The sequence below is a fragment of the Lepisosteus oculatus genome, chromosome 4, assembly GCF_040954835.1.
Source record: "Lepisosteus oculatus isolate fLepOcu1 chromosome 4, fLepOcu1.hap2, whole genome shotgun sequence".
NCBI lineage: Eukaryota > Metazoa > Chordata > Actinopteri > Semionotiformes > Lepisosteidae > Lepisosteus > Lepisosteus oculatus.
The window spans coordinates 29,752,253-29,772,109 of record NC_090699.1 but is presented as its reverse complement, the minus strand read 5'-3'; the positions used below and the strand labels follow the sequence as shown (position 1 = coordinate 29,772,109).

At 41.4% G+C, this 19,857-nt stretch overlaps 1 protein-coding gene across 7 annotated transcripts in view; it reads right to left on the bottom strand.

The window, feature by feature from the left end:
- Positions 1-20: 20 nt before the first annotated feature.
- Positions 21-19,857, bottom strand: part of tacc2 (transforming, acidic coiled-coil containing protein 2) — a 72,614-nt gene continuing 52,777 nt past the window's right edge. For 3 of the 7 annotated variants that reach the window (XM_069189039.1, XM_069189040.1, XM_069189041.1), the window contains 17 exons: positions 17,667-17,727; positions 17,108-17,318; positions 15,233-15,282; positions 14,345-14,460; positions 13,834-13,987; positions 12,790-12,930; positions 12,213-12,305; positions 9,652-9,711; positions 9,099-9,164; positions 8,286-8,327; positions 6,802-6,939; positions 6,244-6,320; positions 5,550-5,593; positions 3,108-3,268; positions 2,478-2,584; positions 1,744-1,864; positions 21-844 (listed from right to left, as the gene is read on the bottom strand). In XM_069189039.1, coding sequence (XP_069045140.1) covers positions 779-844; positions 1,744-1,864; positions 2,478-2,584; positions 3,108-3,268; positions 5,550-5,593; positions 6,244-6,320; positions 6,802-6,939; positions 8,286-8,327; positions 9,099-9,164; positions 9,652-9,711; positions 12,213-12,305; positions 12,790-12,930; positions 13,834-13,987; positions 14,345-14,460; positions 15,233-15,282; positions 17,108-17,318; positions 17,667-17,727 — 1,708 coding nt within the window. In that variant the 3' untranslated portion in view covers positions 21-778. The remainder of the gene's footprint in view (positions 845-1,743; positions 1,865-2,477; positions 2,585-3,107; positions 3,269-5,549; positions 5,594-6,243; positions 6,321-6,801; positions 6,940-8,285; positions 8,328-9,098; positions 9,165-9,651; positions 9,712-12,212; positions 12,306-12,789; positions 12,931-13,833; positions 13,988-14,344; positions 14,461-15,232; positions 15,283-17,107; positions 17,319-17,666; positions 17,728-19,857) is intronic. The other 4 variants (XM_069189036.1, XM_069189037.1, XM_015346765.2 and 1 more) reach the window with 4 other exon arrangements.

Below are 19,857 nucleotides of genomic sequence, written 5' to 3'. Positions count from 1 at the left end.
GAACTACAGGACTGAACATCTTTATTGCCATATTTATTGCACTTAAAGCAGGTGCTTGAAACCAGCTGGAAGCCTCTTTGGATTCCTTCTCAAGTCATGTTACATCAATAATAGCAGGACTGAGACACTCAGCACCCCCCCCCCAAAAAAAAAATATTGTAAAATAAAAAAGAAATTTCCCAGATTTTAAAAAGAAAGCATAAACACAATTTATCTGCAAAGTACATGAACCTTTGAATTGATAGACGTATCAAAATCCAAAATTGCAATTATTTTTCCTTTTGTCAGCCAAAATTTTATTTACAATAAGAAGGTACTCTTTCATCTAAGACATGCATTTAGGATTTTGTTCATTTTTTATTCTCACAGCCCTATGTCTTCTGAACTGCTGCGGGATATCACTGTGCAGGCTGTGCCAAGCCTTTCCAAAGTCCTGCACTATTGGTGGCAGTGGCAGGGTGTCCCGACTTCAGGGCTCCTGGTGCCAGTGTCAGCAACACAGTATTCATTCCAGCACCTCACAAGACCCCTGATGCAGGAAACTTGCTACAAATTTGAAGTCTACGAAAAACAAAAATCAAAGTGGGTCTTCCTCTCCATGGGCATTACACAACAGTCTCCTTTACAAAATACAGTAGTGCAGATGGCTACGGGAAAACATCCATTCAGTGCTCACAACTTGCCAGCTGTGGAAGTACAGATGATATGGTGTTATCTTCCTCTCCTGATTGTCTCCTCCCCACCCCAAATGGAAAGAGTCCAAGAGAAGGGGTGGCAGTTAGCTCTTTCCCATCTTAGAGATGAGTTCATCGCAGATCTTTGTCAGTTCTTCAATCTCTTTGTTCTTTTGAGAGAAAACAGCAAGATGTTTTAGTGGATTCACTTTAAAATGTGTAGAATGCTGTTTCTAAATACATTAATAGCACTATCATATAAGCATTAATCCAAAGATCCAAGTCTTTATCTAGACTGAGCAAAGCATTCTTAGACCCTGTAGCAGCGAGGTTAGTCACATAGGAATGAATGGTAACATACTGTAATTCAAGTAACTCTATTTATAATGTATGTCTTGGAATAACATTCCAATTTACCAATCTATTCCCATGTATGCTCTTAACCGCAGTGTTCAGAGATTGTTATTTTATCTTTTTAACTCCTCATCAAAAGCTTAGGACTGCAAATGACAAGTGTATCTGGGAAAGCTTTCTAGCATTTACAATCATGATCCCTCTGTTTTGACATTCCAACAAAACCATCACATGGCTTCAATGTATAGTTTCTTAGTACTGGTTTTTGAGTAGCTACAGCACTAAAATGGGAGATCTAACACTATACAGAGAGGGACTCGTGAAGATTAGTCTAGCTGTGAATTCTGTATTCACACAGAGATCAGACTATGTTGGCTAAAAATAGAACAGCTAATGCAAACAAGGTGCTTAACTGTTTAAGGGCCAGACTCCTTTAATTGTTTTTAGAAGCTCATTACATGAAATGGTCTACAAGTATATTTAAATCATTTACTGTGATACATAATGTGTGTACATAAAATTGAGCTTGCTGTTAGAATTTGATTTGTTTAAATTGCAGATTGTGCCAGCTGTACATATATAGTTGTGTATTTCATCTTTCTGAGGTGCAGGGTACCCTGATATTCTATGAGGACCTTGTGATGTTGTCTCACTGAAATTAGGAAGTTAGATTAATTTAGAGGGGCACTGGGAGGGAAACAGTTTGCCGTTCTACCTTCTGCTCCAGGGTCCTTTCCAGTGACTCCACCCTCATCTGCTCCTTTCTCAGGCTGGCCTGATATGCTGCCTGCTCCTGCTTGGCTTTGGCACGTACCTGGGCAATCTCTGAGTTTGCCCTAGGAGACACACACAGACACGTCGTTATGACTTGCGCTGGACAGACTATAAGACCACAACTACAACATTAATAAATAAAAATAAACTGCTTTGAAGCTCATGCTTTTCAGTTACACTAATGATTTAATGTGGTGAATTAACTTTGATCAGTTCTATTGTGGTCACACAAGCCAAGTATTGAAAGTAATGGAAAAACAGATGGGGAGTCAGTAGTGTGTAATTCATCCATGTTCTTCTTACACCGGGAGAACCTTGTATGTTGAGAGGACTGTCACACTCAACATTAGCATTAGCTTTTCAGAAAAGATAAAAGGTTTGTGCGGTGTTATTAATTAGACAGTAATGTTATGCTTAGTGTTGAAATTGAGTCAAAGAAACTGAAATAGAAACAGATAAACTCCCTTTATTAAGTTCTCGTGAGCAGAATACAACAAACAGAGGAAGTGGGACATTTAATAAAATGGGACAGGGGAGGCAAGGTGGGTATTTAGTACAGCAGGCAGAGGAAGTGGGTTATTTAGTGAAGGTGGCAGAGGAAAAGGAGGTATTTATTAAACGAGACAGAACATACGAGTTATTAAGTGCAGGGGACAGAGATAGAAGTATACTTACTTGTCCAATTTTTCCTCCGCATGGATCTTCAGGGCCTGGTATCTCTGCTCCTCCTTGCGGACCCTGGACAGATACTCCTGCGCACACTTTTTCAACACTTCCTCATTCTGGACAGAGAGCACAGTGGGTCAGTGGAGCTGCTGAGATTAAGTGCTCACTCCCAATGACAGCTCACAGATAGGAGAAGGAGAAACACATCTCTCTCTCTAAATGTAACTTCAAACTAAGGCAGCCTCTTATAAAGTTTCATGTATAGAGAGATGTCTAAGGCATTTAAAAGTTCTTCTTCCCAAAAACAAGTAAATGAGTAAAAAAATAGCTACAGTTCACCCCATATCACTGATACACAATCCCAGTTCATCCACCTGAAAACTCTTCAGAAGTATCAAAGTATCAAACATCTCCCCTTTCAAATCCATACCCATCTCTAACCTCTGCCCTCAATCTTATACTCAAGCCTAAGCTTCACCATGTCTAATCCTAACCGAAAATATAAACCTACCCTGAACCCTAAGCCTAACTCTGAAATACAGCTTGTGTACAACCAGCAGGAGCAGCAGATGTTGGGTTATTGCTGGAGAGAGTTTAAGCGTTCAGATTGGCAGCCTGCATGTTTGATTCCACACCCACCTTGCGGAACCCATCCAATACATCCTTCATCTTCTCATAGCGCCGGAACAGGTCAGCCAAGGACTTCTCCACTGAATTCAGGTCAGCCAAAGCCTGCTCCTTCTCCATAATCAGCTGCTGGATGGTGTGGTGGGACAGAGATTTCTCCCTCTGCTCGTCCTCTGATGGACACATACACATGCTGTCACTATTTGAACTTGACCAGGCAGAGACATAGATACACACTGCCACAAGCTGGCAAATTTACACATACATACAGATACTGTTTGTGGCTGTCAGACAGATGCATGGTCACTGTCATTCCTCATTCTCTGCTTTACAGATTGACTGACTCAGAGAGGCTGCTCATCCTGTTTGAAAGGATGAAAGGCAGACAAGATGAACCCTCCTCATTTGTAAATGGACTCCTCATTTGTAACTTTCCTATGTTCCCCATTGGTTATATCTGATAGACAATCAGGCAGATACCCCTTAAACAATATAGCCACTATAAATATATATAGCCACTCACTTTCTTTTCACCTCCACATATATGTATCTACTTTAGAGCTCTGTAAATGTTAGCCATTTTCAGTTTGTAATTTGGCTTGTATTATTAATAAAAAACGGTGTTTTCTGAGCTACAAAGATTAGATCTTAGTGCTCTGAATATACATGGTTAAATACCCTTCTAGGCTTGGTTTTGTGTCAGCTGATGTGGGTTGCACCTGTAGCTCCACTGGGTTCCAACACAAGTGTTAAGTGTTTCTGTGTATGAAAGACCAAAATAGGGACAGAGGGCCAATATTCAAATTAGGAAGTATGATCTGAAAGGGGATTGGTTGTAGACTGTATCAGGTGCTTTGCTTACTCCTAACAAGACATTAGATAAAACACCTATTAGCTTCTAACAGTCCTGAGAGGAAAAGCACGTTTTGGTTTAAAAAAATCAGAAGACTGTCATTCCAAAAGAAGGTTGTTATATGGATCTAAATGTTGTACACTGAAGGGGACCTAGTTTTAGTCACAGTGTAAGTTTTGTTTGCTTTCAAATGGCCTATTAACTCATTTGAGGACACTGAAAACTGTATAAAAAAGCTTAAACATCATAAGAAGGAACCGACTGCATGTTCAGCATGTCCAGTGTTCCCCTGATGTCTGGAGAATGGACAGTGGGCAGTCCTGAAGGGTCAGATGCCAGCAGACCACTGTCTGCTCAAAAGCCAGCACAGCAGAACTGACAGTGAAACATGCAGACCAAACAAACACTCAACAATGCAAAAATTAAACACTTTGGTGAAAAACAGTCCCTTCAGTTGATACGGCGTGATGTCACCACTCCATAGTGAAAACAACAAAAAAATGAAGACTACACAGAAAGTGTTCTGTTTTTTTAAGACGCACATAGTGCATAAAAACATTACTTACCAGGCATGCCTGTTTGGTATATCAAAGAGTAAGGAGCAAAAATGGGAGCAGAACAGAAAAGAAGGGATCGCATTAAGTACAGCCGAAAGGCACTGATGTGAGAGGAGCACTGGACAGAGCTGGGCTCATGCTGCCCTTTCACAGAAGGTTAAAGTGCCAAAAAATGAGGTGGAAAAATAAGATCTGGCAGCAAAAAAAGAGAACATCCTTACTGTTCGTGATAAAAAAGAGGAGTGAAATGGATCCAAAAAGAGATGATGAATTGAAAAGCAATTTTCAAATTACAAAATAGAACATCAAAATGATAAAATGATGTGTGAAAGAGTTAGCATAGCAAGGGTTAATTCACAAAAGTTGTTTCTGATCAGAGCAGCCACGCTGTTTGCAGGCTTTATTTCCTGGCCTCTCCATTACAGGGCTCTGTTTTATTTGGTGTTATAATACTCACACATCCGGCAGAACTCAGTCTTACTGCCCTCATCAGCAGATGGCACCTGCACTAGTCGTGATTCTTGATTTATTGGTGACATTTTCCAAGCACTTGACTGAAAGCAGGCTGCCAAGGCTTTGATTTAGAAAGATACTCGAAAAGCTGAAAGCATTCAACATTGGTTCACCAATGAATGTACTTCTCAAACTACAAACATCTACAACAGGGCTTTCTGGAGGAGGTGAGATTGGTTGCCCGAATAATGTATCTTGGTGTTTTTCCTGCAGATGTCAATGTTCTCATAGGAATCTGTGATTGTGAGTGAGCATTCTTCCCCCGGTTGCCAAGAACTGGCTGATCACAGAACACAGTGGACATGTGTTGAGAAGTCTTTGAAGTGTTACTTTGGGGGTTTTAACTCCAAATTTGTTAAAAACACCTTAATTGGGAACATGATTTAAATTCGACACAACCCTAGAAGTAGTCAAATGCTGAGCTTCAAGAAGCTGTGACAGAAGATACCTGAAAAGAATGTGTCCCACTATAGCAAGCTCAGTCTAGTGGTTCACAGTAAGAACAAACTGACAAGCAGCTTGAGTGCTTACCTATCATCTGTGCAATGGTTTTCTCATATTCTGCAACTATCCTCCTGTAAATGACAACAGCAAATCAAATGATTCAATATACCAGTTGTGTTTTGTTACTACATCCCATTCTACCTTATCTGAAGTGTGCTTTAATTTATTTTTTGCTTGCATTGTGTATTTTTAAAGTAAATACATTTAAAACACCACTTAAGCATTAATTGATGAAACTTTTTAAGCACTTGTTTGAAAGCAGGTTGCCAGGCCAGTAAGAAGATTAATAATGATTTAGAGAGCGTCTTAGCCTCTCTTATCCTGAGCCAAATCATGCTAATGAAATAAGAACAGCCTTATCTACACTAATAGAAGGCTGGCCAGCTGGACCGATCCACAGCCTGCTGCTGCCAGGTCAGCGCTCAAAGCTCCAGGCGGCTGATGGTTTATGGAAATCTTTAAGGAAATTCAGGTGCTTTAGGTAAATAAGGTTTACTCCATTGTGCTTTAAAAATATATCCTAATTAGAAGAAACAGTCAGCGTCCAAGAAAGAGGCTCCTGATCTTCGTCATAATCCATGCCAGCTGTACATCCATCCCAACAAAATCGGCTTTCTACCACACACTTGTTTTTTAAAGTGGTTTAATAGAAAATACTGTGCATTACATGTGCACGAAGACAACTACTCTCATTAAGCCTAAGCAAACCAGAAGTAATTACCTCATTTCAACCACTTCCTGTCGGCTTTCTTCATACTTCCTTTGCCATTCAGCTACCTCCTTCTCCTTGGCAACAATCTACAATAGAACACCTCAGTGTCTGAGAATGCAAAAGTTTGAATTCATATTCCACATGTTAATAAAGCTGCAGTCAGAGGATATGGAATTTCCTTGGGCTAATTGGTTTCACTATGGGTATGAGCTCTGGGTAAAGCTTTCACTGTCAGGTTACTGCTGTTGAGCAAACGTCATGGTACCTTCTGGCACCCCTGGCCTGCTTCAAGCATTGCTTCTTTATTAGGTTAAAGAAAGAGAAAGATATTGAAAAAGAGATTGTGCTAGACTCACGTCTTGACAGTCCCTGTTCAAATATCCACCTGGACGGTTTGGGGAGTCCTGACTATTTCACTCATTGAGGAAACTGTGCAGAGGGTTTGACTGGGGTCATGAATAAAAGCAGGCACATGTATTGCTCAGTGATAAATGAATACTACATATCGAAAACTACCTTGCCTACATTTTGTTAAAACCTTAGTGCTCCTGAAAGGATGCATTTTACCTCTTCCCTGGCAATTTCCAATGAATGGTCGAGATCCCGGGCATTGAACGGGCTTCCCTCTCCTTCACTGAATCCTGTCCTGGAGTACAGGGAACTCTTGGACACTGCACTGTCTGCTGGGGACAGGGCTTCTCTCTGCTGCTCTCACAGAGAAGAAACACAAGAGAAGCATTAGGCAGGATCACCACACAGAGGGACCGTGAGGAAGATGCAAGAGGTAGAGTTGAGAGGACACCTCAGGGTTAGATGTGGAGAGCTCAGCATCAAGCTTGCAGGCTTCTCTTTGCTAGTACAATGTTTGTTACAGAGATAGGTCTGCCAAGGATGAAGATTACTTCCACTGCACTGCTTATGAAGACCACCTATGTCATCCATCTAATGAATGAAAGATGAAACTATACCATCAAAAGCATCTAGCTATAAATTGCAGCTGTCTACAAACCTGCTAAAAACTGTCTGAAAAGAAAGGTGATTTTTAAAGATCTTTTGGGTACCTAAATAAATATCAATATTGTGACTTGATCTCCTCATTGGTTTTCATAGCATTTTTATGTCTGTGCCTTTTCAACTCAAAGAGAGGTGATCAATTTGGAATGAATAGTAGTTTAACTTGCAAGTTTGCTCACCTGTGCAATTTTCACACTGGGATTACCAGTAAAAATGCAACTTCAGAAATGAGTATAACAGCACCTCTGTTTGAGCATGAATCATGGAAGTGTGAACGTTGTGCTTGTCAGCTGAAATCTGTATAGTGTATATATATGTGTTATAGTGCAACACATAAGGCATGTCTGCTTGAAAGCAATTCCATATTCCAGCATTGCGTTTAATATTTAATGTCTGGATGGTTTATACCGTTAATACATCCAAAACTCTCACAGTTTCTCACCTTTGAAGGAATGTGAGCTTGTATTTAAGTCAAATTAATTCAAATCTAATTTATACATATAGGTGTCTTATATTGAATATATTGTCTAGCAACTGTAAACTATCGATTGTTATCGAGGTTTAAAGCAAAGAATGTAAAGGAGGCCAGACAATGCAGGTACAGTGTTAGGAATGCAAACTCCCTGCTCTGCAGACATGCACAGTGGGGCAAGGGAATCAGTGTGAGGACTGGGATACAGAGTGGTAAATCTTTTCTAAAGTCTAGTAGACATTAGGCCTCACTAAAGGATGGGTTAAGTATCCTATTATTAATAAAACAAGCAGTCTCTGAAATATACCTAATTATCAACTCCAGACTCAGAAAACCTACAGAATGCAAGTTACAATGCTCCTTAGAATTACTTAAATGCAGCTAATGCAGGAAGTGTGAAAAGAGTACATCAGTTAAGAGTAAGACACCTACTAAGGAGTGGAGGAAAACTTAAAGATTAGATGAAACCTATAGAGCAGCACTCTATACTCCACAGCCTGGGCACAGCACAATGGACAGAATGAACGCTGTTTCATCACAAAACAGCATTTTATACGTTATGCACCTTCAGTCTACGAGCTCCAAGTACTGGAACAGTTTGTGTGCGCTACGTTATAAGAAAATAAAACAAAAATAATCAGTATTTAAATTAGATAGACATGACAGTAGTTAAATCTAGCATTTAGAAGAATGGAGTGTGTCTTGTAAATATTGTGGTATAGCTGTCCAAGAGGATGCTAGTTCCTTAGAGTTTTCAGAGATTTATACCCTCTAATATCAAAGCTCTAACGCATTACTAAAAAACTAGGCTGTTTTTTTTTAGGATGATAACAGTGTTCACCTGGGCTTAGTTTGCCATCAGATTTTACCTGGACTCTGGCTGGCACAATAAGTTTAAGGAATTGCAGGTGGATAATAACGTAACATACCCTAGATGTTGCATACACAACAGATTAGAATATGGGGCTTGGTGAATGTAACCTTTGAAACAGGATTGGAACTAATTGGACTAAACCAACAATATCTTTATGCAGTAACCTACAGTATGTGGATGGGGATGCAGTACATCAGGGAAAATGATGCAGCTCTCCAGCCCTCCCATAGGAAGATGAAAGCCCATTGGTGGAAAATTTGTCCTGCTTAAAACTGTTCTCACACACAGCAAAGTTGAATGTAATTGTTGTTTTAGCTTTTTCTTGAAATAGCAAAAATAAAACTACTAGGAACCAGAGGATTAATTTTACTAGAGAAAAAAAGCTTGAAAAATATTTCCACAGTTAGGCCACAGCTCAGTGTTACTGGAAATTCAGAAATGGCGAAAACAGCCCTCATCTGTAGAACTGCAGAATGTGGGTGGTGGAAAACTACAGTGAAATACCTTTGAAGAGAAAGTCGTCTTGTGACAAAGCTTGGCTCCTGTTTGAGCTGGGACACTCACTGCTTTCTGGGAAGCAATCAAAGAATTACAGAAACTAACATATACTCAGCACAACATGTCCTTTGCAAGGAAATGTGCTAAGAGCTAGGGATGGCAAAGATATCCAGGGTGAAAAGGTAGACTTTGGCATTGTTACCTCCTTCTCAATGCTTCAGTGGCTTCTGTATTGGTCCTGTTGGCTGCATTCTTTAAAGTGTTCTGTTCTAAATTTAAAAAGTAAGATGGCAGTGCCATTCTCAGGCAGCATCTGTTGAATCTGTCAAAGTGTGCAAAACAGCATTCAACAGATTCATTGCCCTTTCATTGTCATGTCTAGACTCCACAATGATGACTATCAAATGCACAGTGTTCTGTGGTGGTTTTGTCCATTTAGCCAATAAAAAGGAGAGCCTTTCTTACTAGCAAGGAGTGGGGAAGTGGGGAAGCAGGAATGTTTGTGTGGGGTGAACAATCCACAGAGAGGGGGGGGGGGGGGCAGGGTCTCTTCTCTTACTTTTATTGCCTGTGAACTATCCGGTTTCCATTTCCTCATGGTTGGCTTCTTCCGGCAGGACTGGAATATGTGAGACAAGGCAGGTGGTGATGCTTGGGACACGAATCATGAGAGGACTTACTGTAAAAGCCTGTTATACCATCAGGCATACCATATACCATATGGGCAGGAAAACTAAGGGAGCCAATGAAACAACACTAGTTCTCACTGCACTGTAGCATAACTAACCACAGAATTCATAATGAGCAGCACTGTTATGAAGGGCTTGGGAGAAGAGAACAGCAACCTATGCAGACTATTCAGGTGTTCTTCTTATATCTCGAGCAGTTGCAGTGCACACAGAAGAACCTGGAACAGTCCTGAGATACGGTCTGTGTTCTCACAGAAGGTACAGGACACCAGACATGCTTTCTTCCTCACATCAGCCATAAAGCCTATCCATTTCTGGCTTCTGTCACCCTCAATGGCTGCTGAGAGAGTTCCAGTGAATGTGCACAAGAATCTACACTGCTGACAGCCACTAAATTCTTCATTGCAAGTAGAATTCAGGTGCATGAACACTAACTTAGCTCCTTGAGTCTGAAATGTATACTGTACTATTGCACTGAGTGCACTATTTTCAAGACATTTCCTTCAATAATGAATATACTGTATACTACATTTGCAAGTCAATAAGAAACTGAAGTTTCCTGGAAGAAGTATAACTGATGATCACAAATGTTTTTTCTTAATCTAACAAGAAGACGTAGACCTCATATGATAGTAATGACAGTCGTCAGTGGGATAAGAGGAACATCTACTGGTACATCAGTTTTGACTCAGTTGAGTATTCATCAAGTTAACCTATAATCCTCAGAGAGCTTCTTGGCTTTGAATCCATCTGGGAGCCTCAGTGCAAACAAGCACTGTGTGCCTAGCCTCCTGCCCTGTGATGGGGTCTGCAGTCCTCCAACAGTCTCAGCACCAGCCAGCTCTCAGCTCAATTGTTGGTTGGTGGTCATGTGACTGGCAGGATTAACTCTAATCAGACACGCCAAGCCAATCCCCTCGGCATCTGTAATTCTCAGTGAGTCCGTCAGCAGGGAGTAGACTTCAGTACCACAGAATACAACGACAGCTCTCCTCTTCCCTTGTTTCACAACACCACTTCAGCACTATTTGCCTCGCCAAGCAAGCCGTCTACTCTGAGACACCTCTATCAAAGGCTAGCACACTCAATAAAAACACCACAGATTCTTATCGTAAATTAGTGGTCCATGGGGACTACTCCAGTTATCACTCTTGCTGAATTCTCAAAACATCCTGAATTCACTAATTGATTAAATGAAGTCACCTACTCCTCCGAAAACACTTGGAATTTCCTTTGCCTCAATGTGACGAAGACCTTGGACAAAATACAGCCTGATTTTTTTTATTTGATTGTTTTTTTTTAATAGAATTATTTGTGTTTCCGTGTTTTTTACAAAGTTCACGTAGTCAGAAACTATTGAGAAAAGTCAAATGAGGACTGCAGATTAGCCTGCACCAGAACCAGGGTAATGAATAGGGTTGAGATGCTATTGTTTTATTATTTAAATTTTGACTATTTCAAATAAGCATGCATTTAATCATCAAATTCCTAAAGCTCTTACACTGGGATATTTACTGAGGGAACACAAATAAACTATTGTTCAAAGTTAAACACAGAACCATTTATTCTGCCGGTCACTAAAGGGTACATCTTGTCAAAAAGAAAGGATGATTCAGCTCACAGCACAATGTGCGAAGGTAATGCCCCAAAAAAAACAGAGTCAAGCATTTACAGAATATGAACGGGGATTTCATACCAACCACAAATCTGTTCGTTGAACATCTCTTTTAATCACACATGGAGCTAAAGTGCTAAATATCACAGTATGAGAACGAAGAAAGGAACCTAGTAAGAAGTGAATGAGATCCTGGATGAGAATAAAGAGCCTGTTGCTCTGGAATCCAGAGTTTTGGACTGCCAGGTGAGAAACACATAATTAATCCCTATTAAAGATGCAGGCCTGTCTGTACTCTGTTACTCTGCTATTAGTGATGGTTAGTAGGATTCATCTGAAAACAAAAGGGCGAAATGGGATGTTTGCCAGTGCTGGAGGGATTAATTTGTCACATCCGTATTCTAGACATTGAAGATATTTAAGTGATATAGCAGGGCAGTCTGATGTTTCATTAAACCAATTTATCAATTCCATGGCCTGCTCATCTGTCAATTTTAGTGAGGAATTATGGGATTTTAATAATCCAGTCCAGAGTGTAATATCCCAAGTCACCTTGATGTTCTTATATCCTCCCTCAGGACTGCAGGCAGGTACAGTAGCATGCAAGTCACTAAAGGGCTGACCAGAAAGAAACGCAAACAGTAGCTCAATTAAGGGTGGCCCTACGAGATGCAAATGTTGCTGCAGTCATCTCATGTAAGGGGCTATGCCATATCCAAAAGGTTTCATGGCTTCCAGCACACCTGTAAACAAGCCACTCAGGGGCGGGATTCACTGGGTTACACACACACACCAGAACAAGGCACAATGCAGTACCTCGCTGTCTACAGAGGAGCGTGAGGAGGACTGGGAGATCTGATTGGCTACCTTCAGGGCTTCTATCCTCATTGCTGCCAGCACTAGTTCCTCCTACCAAGGTGGGAGGTGTGTGTTTATAGAGGAGAAAGGTGGTTAGAGCACAAATACTCCCTGCTTGACCTTAGTTGCCTGCAGTTACCCTGCGTCATTTTTTACTTTCACCTTGGTTTTCATATTTTGTGATTAACCTTGATTGTGCAACACGTTCGTATGTTTTTTATCATGTATTCACTGTACACCAATGTAGTGGCTTCTAAATTGTGACAATGTGATTTACCCTAGTAAATATTTAAAGGATTGTGCAATGCTAACCTAAACAATTTTACTCAGGTAAATCACAACATTGTTCTGTATGAATGTCTAAGGAACACCTTCCACATCTGTGGATAGAAAACTAGGGGCAGGGACCTAAAGAAAATTAAATCAAAGAATGACACAAATAAATGCAACTGTGCGATGTGTTTTCAGCGTAGTTTCCAGAGAGCAGCAGGAGGTATCCTAAGGATTGATCTAGTCTTTCTGCTCTGATACACACCTGCAGCTTTTGAGCGAAGACTGGGGGGTTGGTTTCAGCCAGGTCGGGCTCCAGGTAGTGGAGAGGTGCACTGGGCTCAGTGTGGAGGGACAGTCTATCTAACAGAGTGCAGTCAGGGTCTGCCAGCTCCTCGGGGGGAGTCTACAGGGGGAGGGAAGGACAGGGGCTCATGGAATACAAAGTCAACTACAGGAAGAGGAGAGGGAGAAGGCTGAAGGCACAACACTCACTATTTACAATGTGGGGCACATTTTGATACAGGTTTCATTGGCACAGCAAAAGGTCATAACACTTTCATTCCTCCAACACAAAAAACAAATATTTCAGGTGGTACTGAACAAAATCAATGAAGAGCTCGCAGTGACAAAGACCTGTCCTGGAATTAACCTCAGGAGCCTTCCACAGCACAGATCACTAACAAATATCCCAACACTGTCCTCTTGTGGTAACAGCAAAGAATCTCAAGCTAGACTGAAAATGAAACCACAAGATTACATCATTTTTTTCCAGGAGAGAATCAACCATGTAAACAATGGTAATAACTCATTCAGCAGAAATGCACTTTTCTGTAATATGTTCACAGCCCTTCCTCTACTGTGTATAGTCAGCCTAAGTGTGTAAGTGGGTAAGTAAAATGCTACACTAGAGCTTGCTAGGCATTTCGCTACAAGTGCTTGGCATGAACAGTTCTTTAACTGTATGAGTAATTATCTTTTAATTACATTATATATTGCTTAAGTAATTAAGGTGTTGAATGTACCTAAGAGCTTCAACAAAACAGATTGTCTCTTTTGCTGCATCCTTCGAGGAATAATGCACAGCACTTACTTCCATTTTTGGACACTGAGTATTCCAGGGGGAAGATAGGTTGAGAGTCAAAGTTCATATTCTCCAGTATAATTATAGTTCTGTGAATAGAGCTTTGTGTGATCTGACCTTCTCCTTCAGAATGCTGTTTTATAAACCCATACCCCTTCCCCCTTCCACTGCTGTCATACTGCCACCAGTCCCCTTGAGACACCGTTCTGCTGCCCTTTCACTTACCACCTCCTCTCTGTCGCTGGCTGTGGCTGAGCTCAGCAGCTCGCTCTCTTGGTTATTGCTCTTTTCAGCAGACATGACATCCAGGACCATATTGGCAGAGAGAGGGGACTTCACCCCACTGGATAACTGAGCTTCCACCTCCTCGTAACTCAGCCTGCCCGGAGCAGAAAGAAAGAGATGTTGCACACCAAGGTGATGATGACTTGTGAGACAGGTGCCGCTGTGCAAGACCTCAGTCTCTATGCCTCCGCAGTACTAGACTCAAGCCATAGTCACTAAAGAAAGAAAATGATACTACTGTATATAATAGTCATTATGATCAGGTTAAGAATATTGCTACTAGTGATCTTTGAATAACTTTCAAAAAGTATTTTAATGTTTCTGAAATTTAGTTTTAAATCATGACAAGCAGGGGAGTCATTTTTGAAAGATTATTTAAATGCTAGCTTCTGAATGAGAATTCCTCACACATTGCTACTGGAACTAGTTGTGCCTGTAGCAAGGCCCTTACCCTGAGCAGGGGGTAGAGGGCTCAGATGCCCGGACACATGAGCCCATGGAGGGGCTGTCCTTCACAGAGTCCAGCTTCAGGTACATAGGGGGCTTCTTCCCTGAAGAGAGGGTCTGCTGCAGAAACAAAGACAGACACCATGTTGACCACCATGACCCTACTGCTACTCTGCTTGTTCTCAACCATGAATATTCAAAACTCCTGCTCCCAAACATGTCCGTCAGTCCTGTTATTCAACCCAGGCCATCCTTTTCTCTTCTTTTCACTTCCAGGTTCTCACAAGACACATTCTTTTGTGTCAACTCCAGTTACTCTGTAGGTTCAGAATCAGAGAACTGCTTTTCAATTTCTCCTAACACAAAGAGATAGTTTTGGTCATTAAATAGCTGCATAAACAACTACAATATATTGACACTGTCATATTTATAAACCATCATAAAGACAAGAAAGGACTTGTTGTCCAACTGTTTTCACACATCACTTTCAGTAATGACCGTTGCTATCCCTCATTGTCACGGGAAGATTTATAATTTGGCAATTACTAAGAGATGATTGCTCAATTAAGGTTTAGAGGAGTTTTACTGAAGAGGTTTGACAGGCATCATAATGCTTCTGAGTGAAGACCAGATTAGTTGGGTTGTTCCAGCTCCCCTATGAATTTTGCAGGGCCCTAATCATACATAGTAAATAATACATTCTGGCAGGCAACCCCCCTTTCAATGGCTGGAAGACCAGCTGCCAGGCAGGCAGGCTTCTCCACACTGATGGCACATTCAAGACCTGCCTGCCTGTCAGCATGTTTCTCTCACTCATGAAGGGGAGAGGGTTGTCTTTCACTCAACACACATCTCTTTTAGGAACGGGGTGTGCCATCAGGCTGATACTCACTGAAGCTGAAGAGCCGATCTTCTCCATGTACTCAATTTCATAGTCTGGCACTGGGGAACAAACAAAGTATACAGTATGAATAATAATGCTCACAATACATCTGCAGCTACTGAAAGTTACCACTAATAAGAAGAGTATGTTCTCAGGGAAGTACCATTTTATTAACTGTTCCATTTACTGTCATGAATATTGTATTAAGTCCAAGGTCTGGGTCAGAGTCCAGGCATGGAGAACAGTGAAGTCAGACTGAGCTGGGAGACAGATTGACACAGCAGTCATTCTTCAAAATGACAGTCTGCTGCTGTCAGTTCACACAGCACACACTAGTGATCTCTGCTGTGTCTGAACACAGCACAGACCTTGGAGACAGCTTTCAGATGCAATAACGTACAACGGAAAACAATGGAATGACTCTTTAGTACATTATTTCTCAGCATTCAGTTACAAACAGCCTGGAAAATGCCAAAAATCCCAACAACAGATCTTTTGCTGCACTATTCCACTGTGAATATTTATCTACATGAAGGTTGAAATAGATTCAGATTTTCATTCTTACAGGTAGAGGAGTGGCTTTCAGGTTAAACAATACATAAATTTACAAAAGATCTGCACCAAGAAAACTCATTGACAGATGAAAAACCAAACTAAAGAACATTTGGGTACATGTAGACAGAGCACTCTGGTCTGAAACAGAGCATGACCAGGAGACCTCTTCACAGAGCATTTGCAGGAATCAAAGAGATAATAAAGGGAGGACTCCAGAGTGCATGCCACCTGACATACAGACCAGCCACCTGAGTGTGGCATGAAGAGTATCATGCCTCAAGGACTGTGAGAAAGCTGGGAAGCTACACACTGATTCCACATAGTCTTAATATTAACATCAACTTTGTGTCTTAAGAAGACAACACTGTATGCTAAAAAATAATTTAAATTAGTGAGTGATTTAAGCATCAAAGAACAATGACATTAAGGATGAAGATTTATTGTTCAATTTATAATTTGCAGATCAGAACTTTAGCTGCATAAACCTGTTCGATTCCATTTTAAAATGACTCCTGTGATGGCTTTTGCTCCATGATTACTGCAATAATCTTTATGTATGTGCCTTTAGGCCTGTCAGATTCCATCTGTTGGGGGGAAGGGTAAGGAGTTATTCCTTGGGGAAGCGTGTAAATAATAGAGAATTTAATTCTTTAACAGAGATTAAATCTATCACCACTTTCTCTCAACCTCATTAACATTAGAACATGTATAATGTATAAGAAGAGCAATTAACATGTAGCAATGAAAGAGTGTACTCACACTTCTTTGCTCTCAGGGGAGGTTTTAGTTGTAATCTCTATGGGAATGAATGCCTTAACACCAATTTGTTCAGGATGCAGAGTAGTATAAAATGACCACTGCAGCGCAGAACGATCTACAAACTTCACTGTACCAACTGCCAATCTCCACTCCACTGCAGGAAATGGCACAGTAGTCATAATTTTATGGACATAGTCAAGACAGGTCTTAATCTCATGAACTATTTCGCCACAATTCCACGCTTATAGACAGACATTTCATCAACCATAGTTTCTGGTACAATGTATCTTTCCTGTTCACAGTGAACAAAGAGATACAAACCTTTAGTATGTGGCAAGATACCTTAAGTTTTCCACTCCATTAGTCTTCAAGTCTTTGTTCCAAGCAGGGTAGTGGAATGGAAAAGCCAGAAACAGGTAAGAAATTAATGACCAATTAACTAATTAAAGCCCTGATTGGAACACGTCCAGTACTCACTGGACGTGAGAAGTTACTCACCCCTACCCTAAGCTTCTTAGCCTCTCCCCAAAGAACCTCTAGCTTGTGCTGCACCCCTATCCCAGGTCTTACCATCAGCTGGCGAGGGGAAGCTGTTCTCATTGACAAAGGTGGAGAGATCGGAGGGCTGGGGGTAGTCCTGTGTGTCCAAGTCGAGCTCTGTCCCCACCCCTTGAAATGTCCACTTCTGATTGCAGGAGGAGGCAAGCTTCTCCTCATCGGTGGCATGGTCCTCAGAGGGGATGACAGGAGGGGCATCAGGCGTGGATAGGGGCGTGGCATCCTGGGGACAGGAAAAGAGTGGACTGTGAGACCACATAGCACACCCTCTGATCACAGCACTGCCACAAAGGTGACAGTCATATTAAACCTCATGATGTGACACTTTAACGTATGATTGAACAGTGCCTTTGTGTATCCTTTAATGAATACATACAGCATTTAAAATGTATATTAGAACTAAGAAGGCTGAAAGTAAGACAGACCAACTGTATAGCTCTACATAGAAGAGGTAGACATCACAAGATATTCACAGGAAGCCTGAGAATACAGGAAGTAGAACACAGGGCAGACAGACACCATGTGAGCAGACAAAGGGAATGGGGGAGAAGGGGACACAGTGTGCACTTACCTGGGACGACTGCTCTGACAGGGGAGACCTCTTCGGGGACTTCTTCACTCTGAATGTATTACTGAAAAAGTACAGCAGACACCACATGAGCCCTGGGCTTCCCTGACCATTTACAACTCTGAAACCAAAATGCAAGCAACAGCTGGATTTTCAGGGAAGGGATATTACTCAAGATTTGGGTTTTAAATTAGTTCAGTAAGAAAACAGAGAAAGAGGTGGAAAGAGAAAGGAGGAAATGGGGAACAAAAAACAAAAACAGTTGTTGAAAAACAGCCAAAACTATGCTGCAGTACCTCAGACACTGGCCTGCCACATATTTTCCTCTGTTCATTCAGATTGATGAATAGATCCATCCTCACCTCTGCACTGCACTGCTGTGCCAAGGGTGTTGTTTCAATAAATATTGGGGATTTCACTGCATGACAAATTAAACACAGCTCCATACCAGTGCAAGGCTTTCACATTCTTTCTACTGCCCCTCTGACATGAACTATTCCTCCCTATATCTATGTTCACTTTGTGTTTGTATCGAACCCCAAGATAGCCACCTTGTTGTTGTTTAACCATGTAAGAGAGAACAAAGGAGAATAGTGGCATACTACTGCTTTAAGGATCTTATGTAAAACATATATAAATATGTTAATGCATTTCATGAATGCAAAATTCCTGAATCGGGTACTGTAATAGTGTCTGGTATGACCATCTTCAACTGCAGTCTTCTAGGAATTGCTGCATAGTTTGCTCCATCCCACAGAAACAAAGAGGGCTTGCACTAATTCCCCATCTATGGGGGCTGGCAAGACATGGACCATGACCAGTTCTAAAGCGGTTCAGAGTGGACCACTCTGTTCTTGGAAGGTGAAAGCCGGAAGGTTGTTGAGTAGGACATAAATAGATAGTTTGTTAAGTGAAGTGATTCCCAATCTGGAGACCAGGTGGACTCTACATTGAAATATTGTTGGGGAGGGTTTTTCCAGATTGGCTTTCTTGAAGACAGATATGTCTTTGGTAGATGAAATATATCCTAGTGTAGTGGCAGGTAAAGAGCGTTTAGGACTTTTTTGAGCATTTTGTGGGTGGAGAATTAATGTTTGGTAAAACAGGGAGAATGGAGTGGAGCAAACATTCGAGTGATGATGTTGAGCATGGTGGCATTCAGCTGGATGTCTGCTCTGTGGGTATGTGATGATCTTGACCCAGCAGGGCCGCAGTGTTCTGCTGTTAACAGAGCCAGTGCAAGGGCTGAGGTCTGGAGGGTGGTAGTGGAAGCGCCCCATGTTGTACTAGCAAGATTGAAGATCAGATTGTTCCTTGTTTTAAACCTTGGCTGCTTATGTCTTTAAGTATTCACGGAAGGTCAGCGTCCTGTCTAGGGTCACTGCAAGGTATCCTGGAGTAGGATGGTGCTTTAATTTCTTTGCAACTCTGTAGGACTGTTGAGTTTCTTTGTAGCTTTAGAATTGTGGAAGAGGAATAGACTGGATACATTCTTGCAGGTCTCGGTTTGAGTCAACATTGTTTGCAGTTCAAGTTTTGATGTGTTCTCATTTATGACCTGTTTCAAGGTACCATAACTCAAGGTTTGTGTTGCCAGACAAATGTTAATTTTGGGATGTGGTTTTTGGGGGTTCATTCATGTACAGACTAAACAGGATGGGAGCCAATATCAATCTTTGAGGGACTCCATTTGTCTGTCATCCCCATGTGTTTACTTCCTGTCCAATGTGAATTCTGTATTGTCTGTTGCTCAGCAATGGCTTCAATAGAGGATCGGAGAGACTGTGCCGTAAGCTGCTGTGAGGTCGAGGAACACAACACCTGACTTCAGGCTTTTCTGAAAGCTATTTTCAAAGGTGCTGAGAAACCAATACCTGTTCTGTTGTGCTGCATTCCTTGCAGAAACCAGCCTTGTCCACACTGAGGACTTCTTCAACATCTGGTGTTACGTGTTGGAAAATAAAGTGCTCAAAGATTTTGTCAGGGACTGACAATAGGGGAATCGGGCAGTGGATGGAAAGTTTGGGTCTTTTCCAGTTTTTGCTATGGCAATGAATTTTGCACTCTGCCATATCTTTGGGCTGGTGTTGGGTTGTGTACTGTATGAAGAGATTGTATTATACTGTAATATGGAGATATTTCCCAGAATTCCCAGAAGTGTTCAAACCCATCCACGGCAAGAGACCAGCCTTTG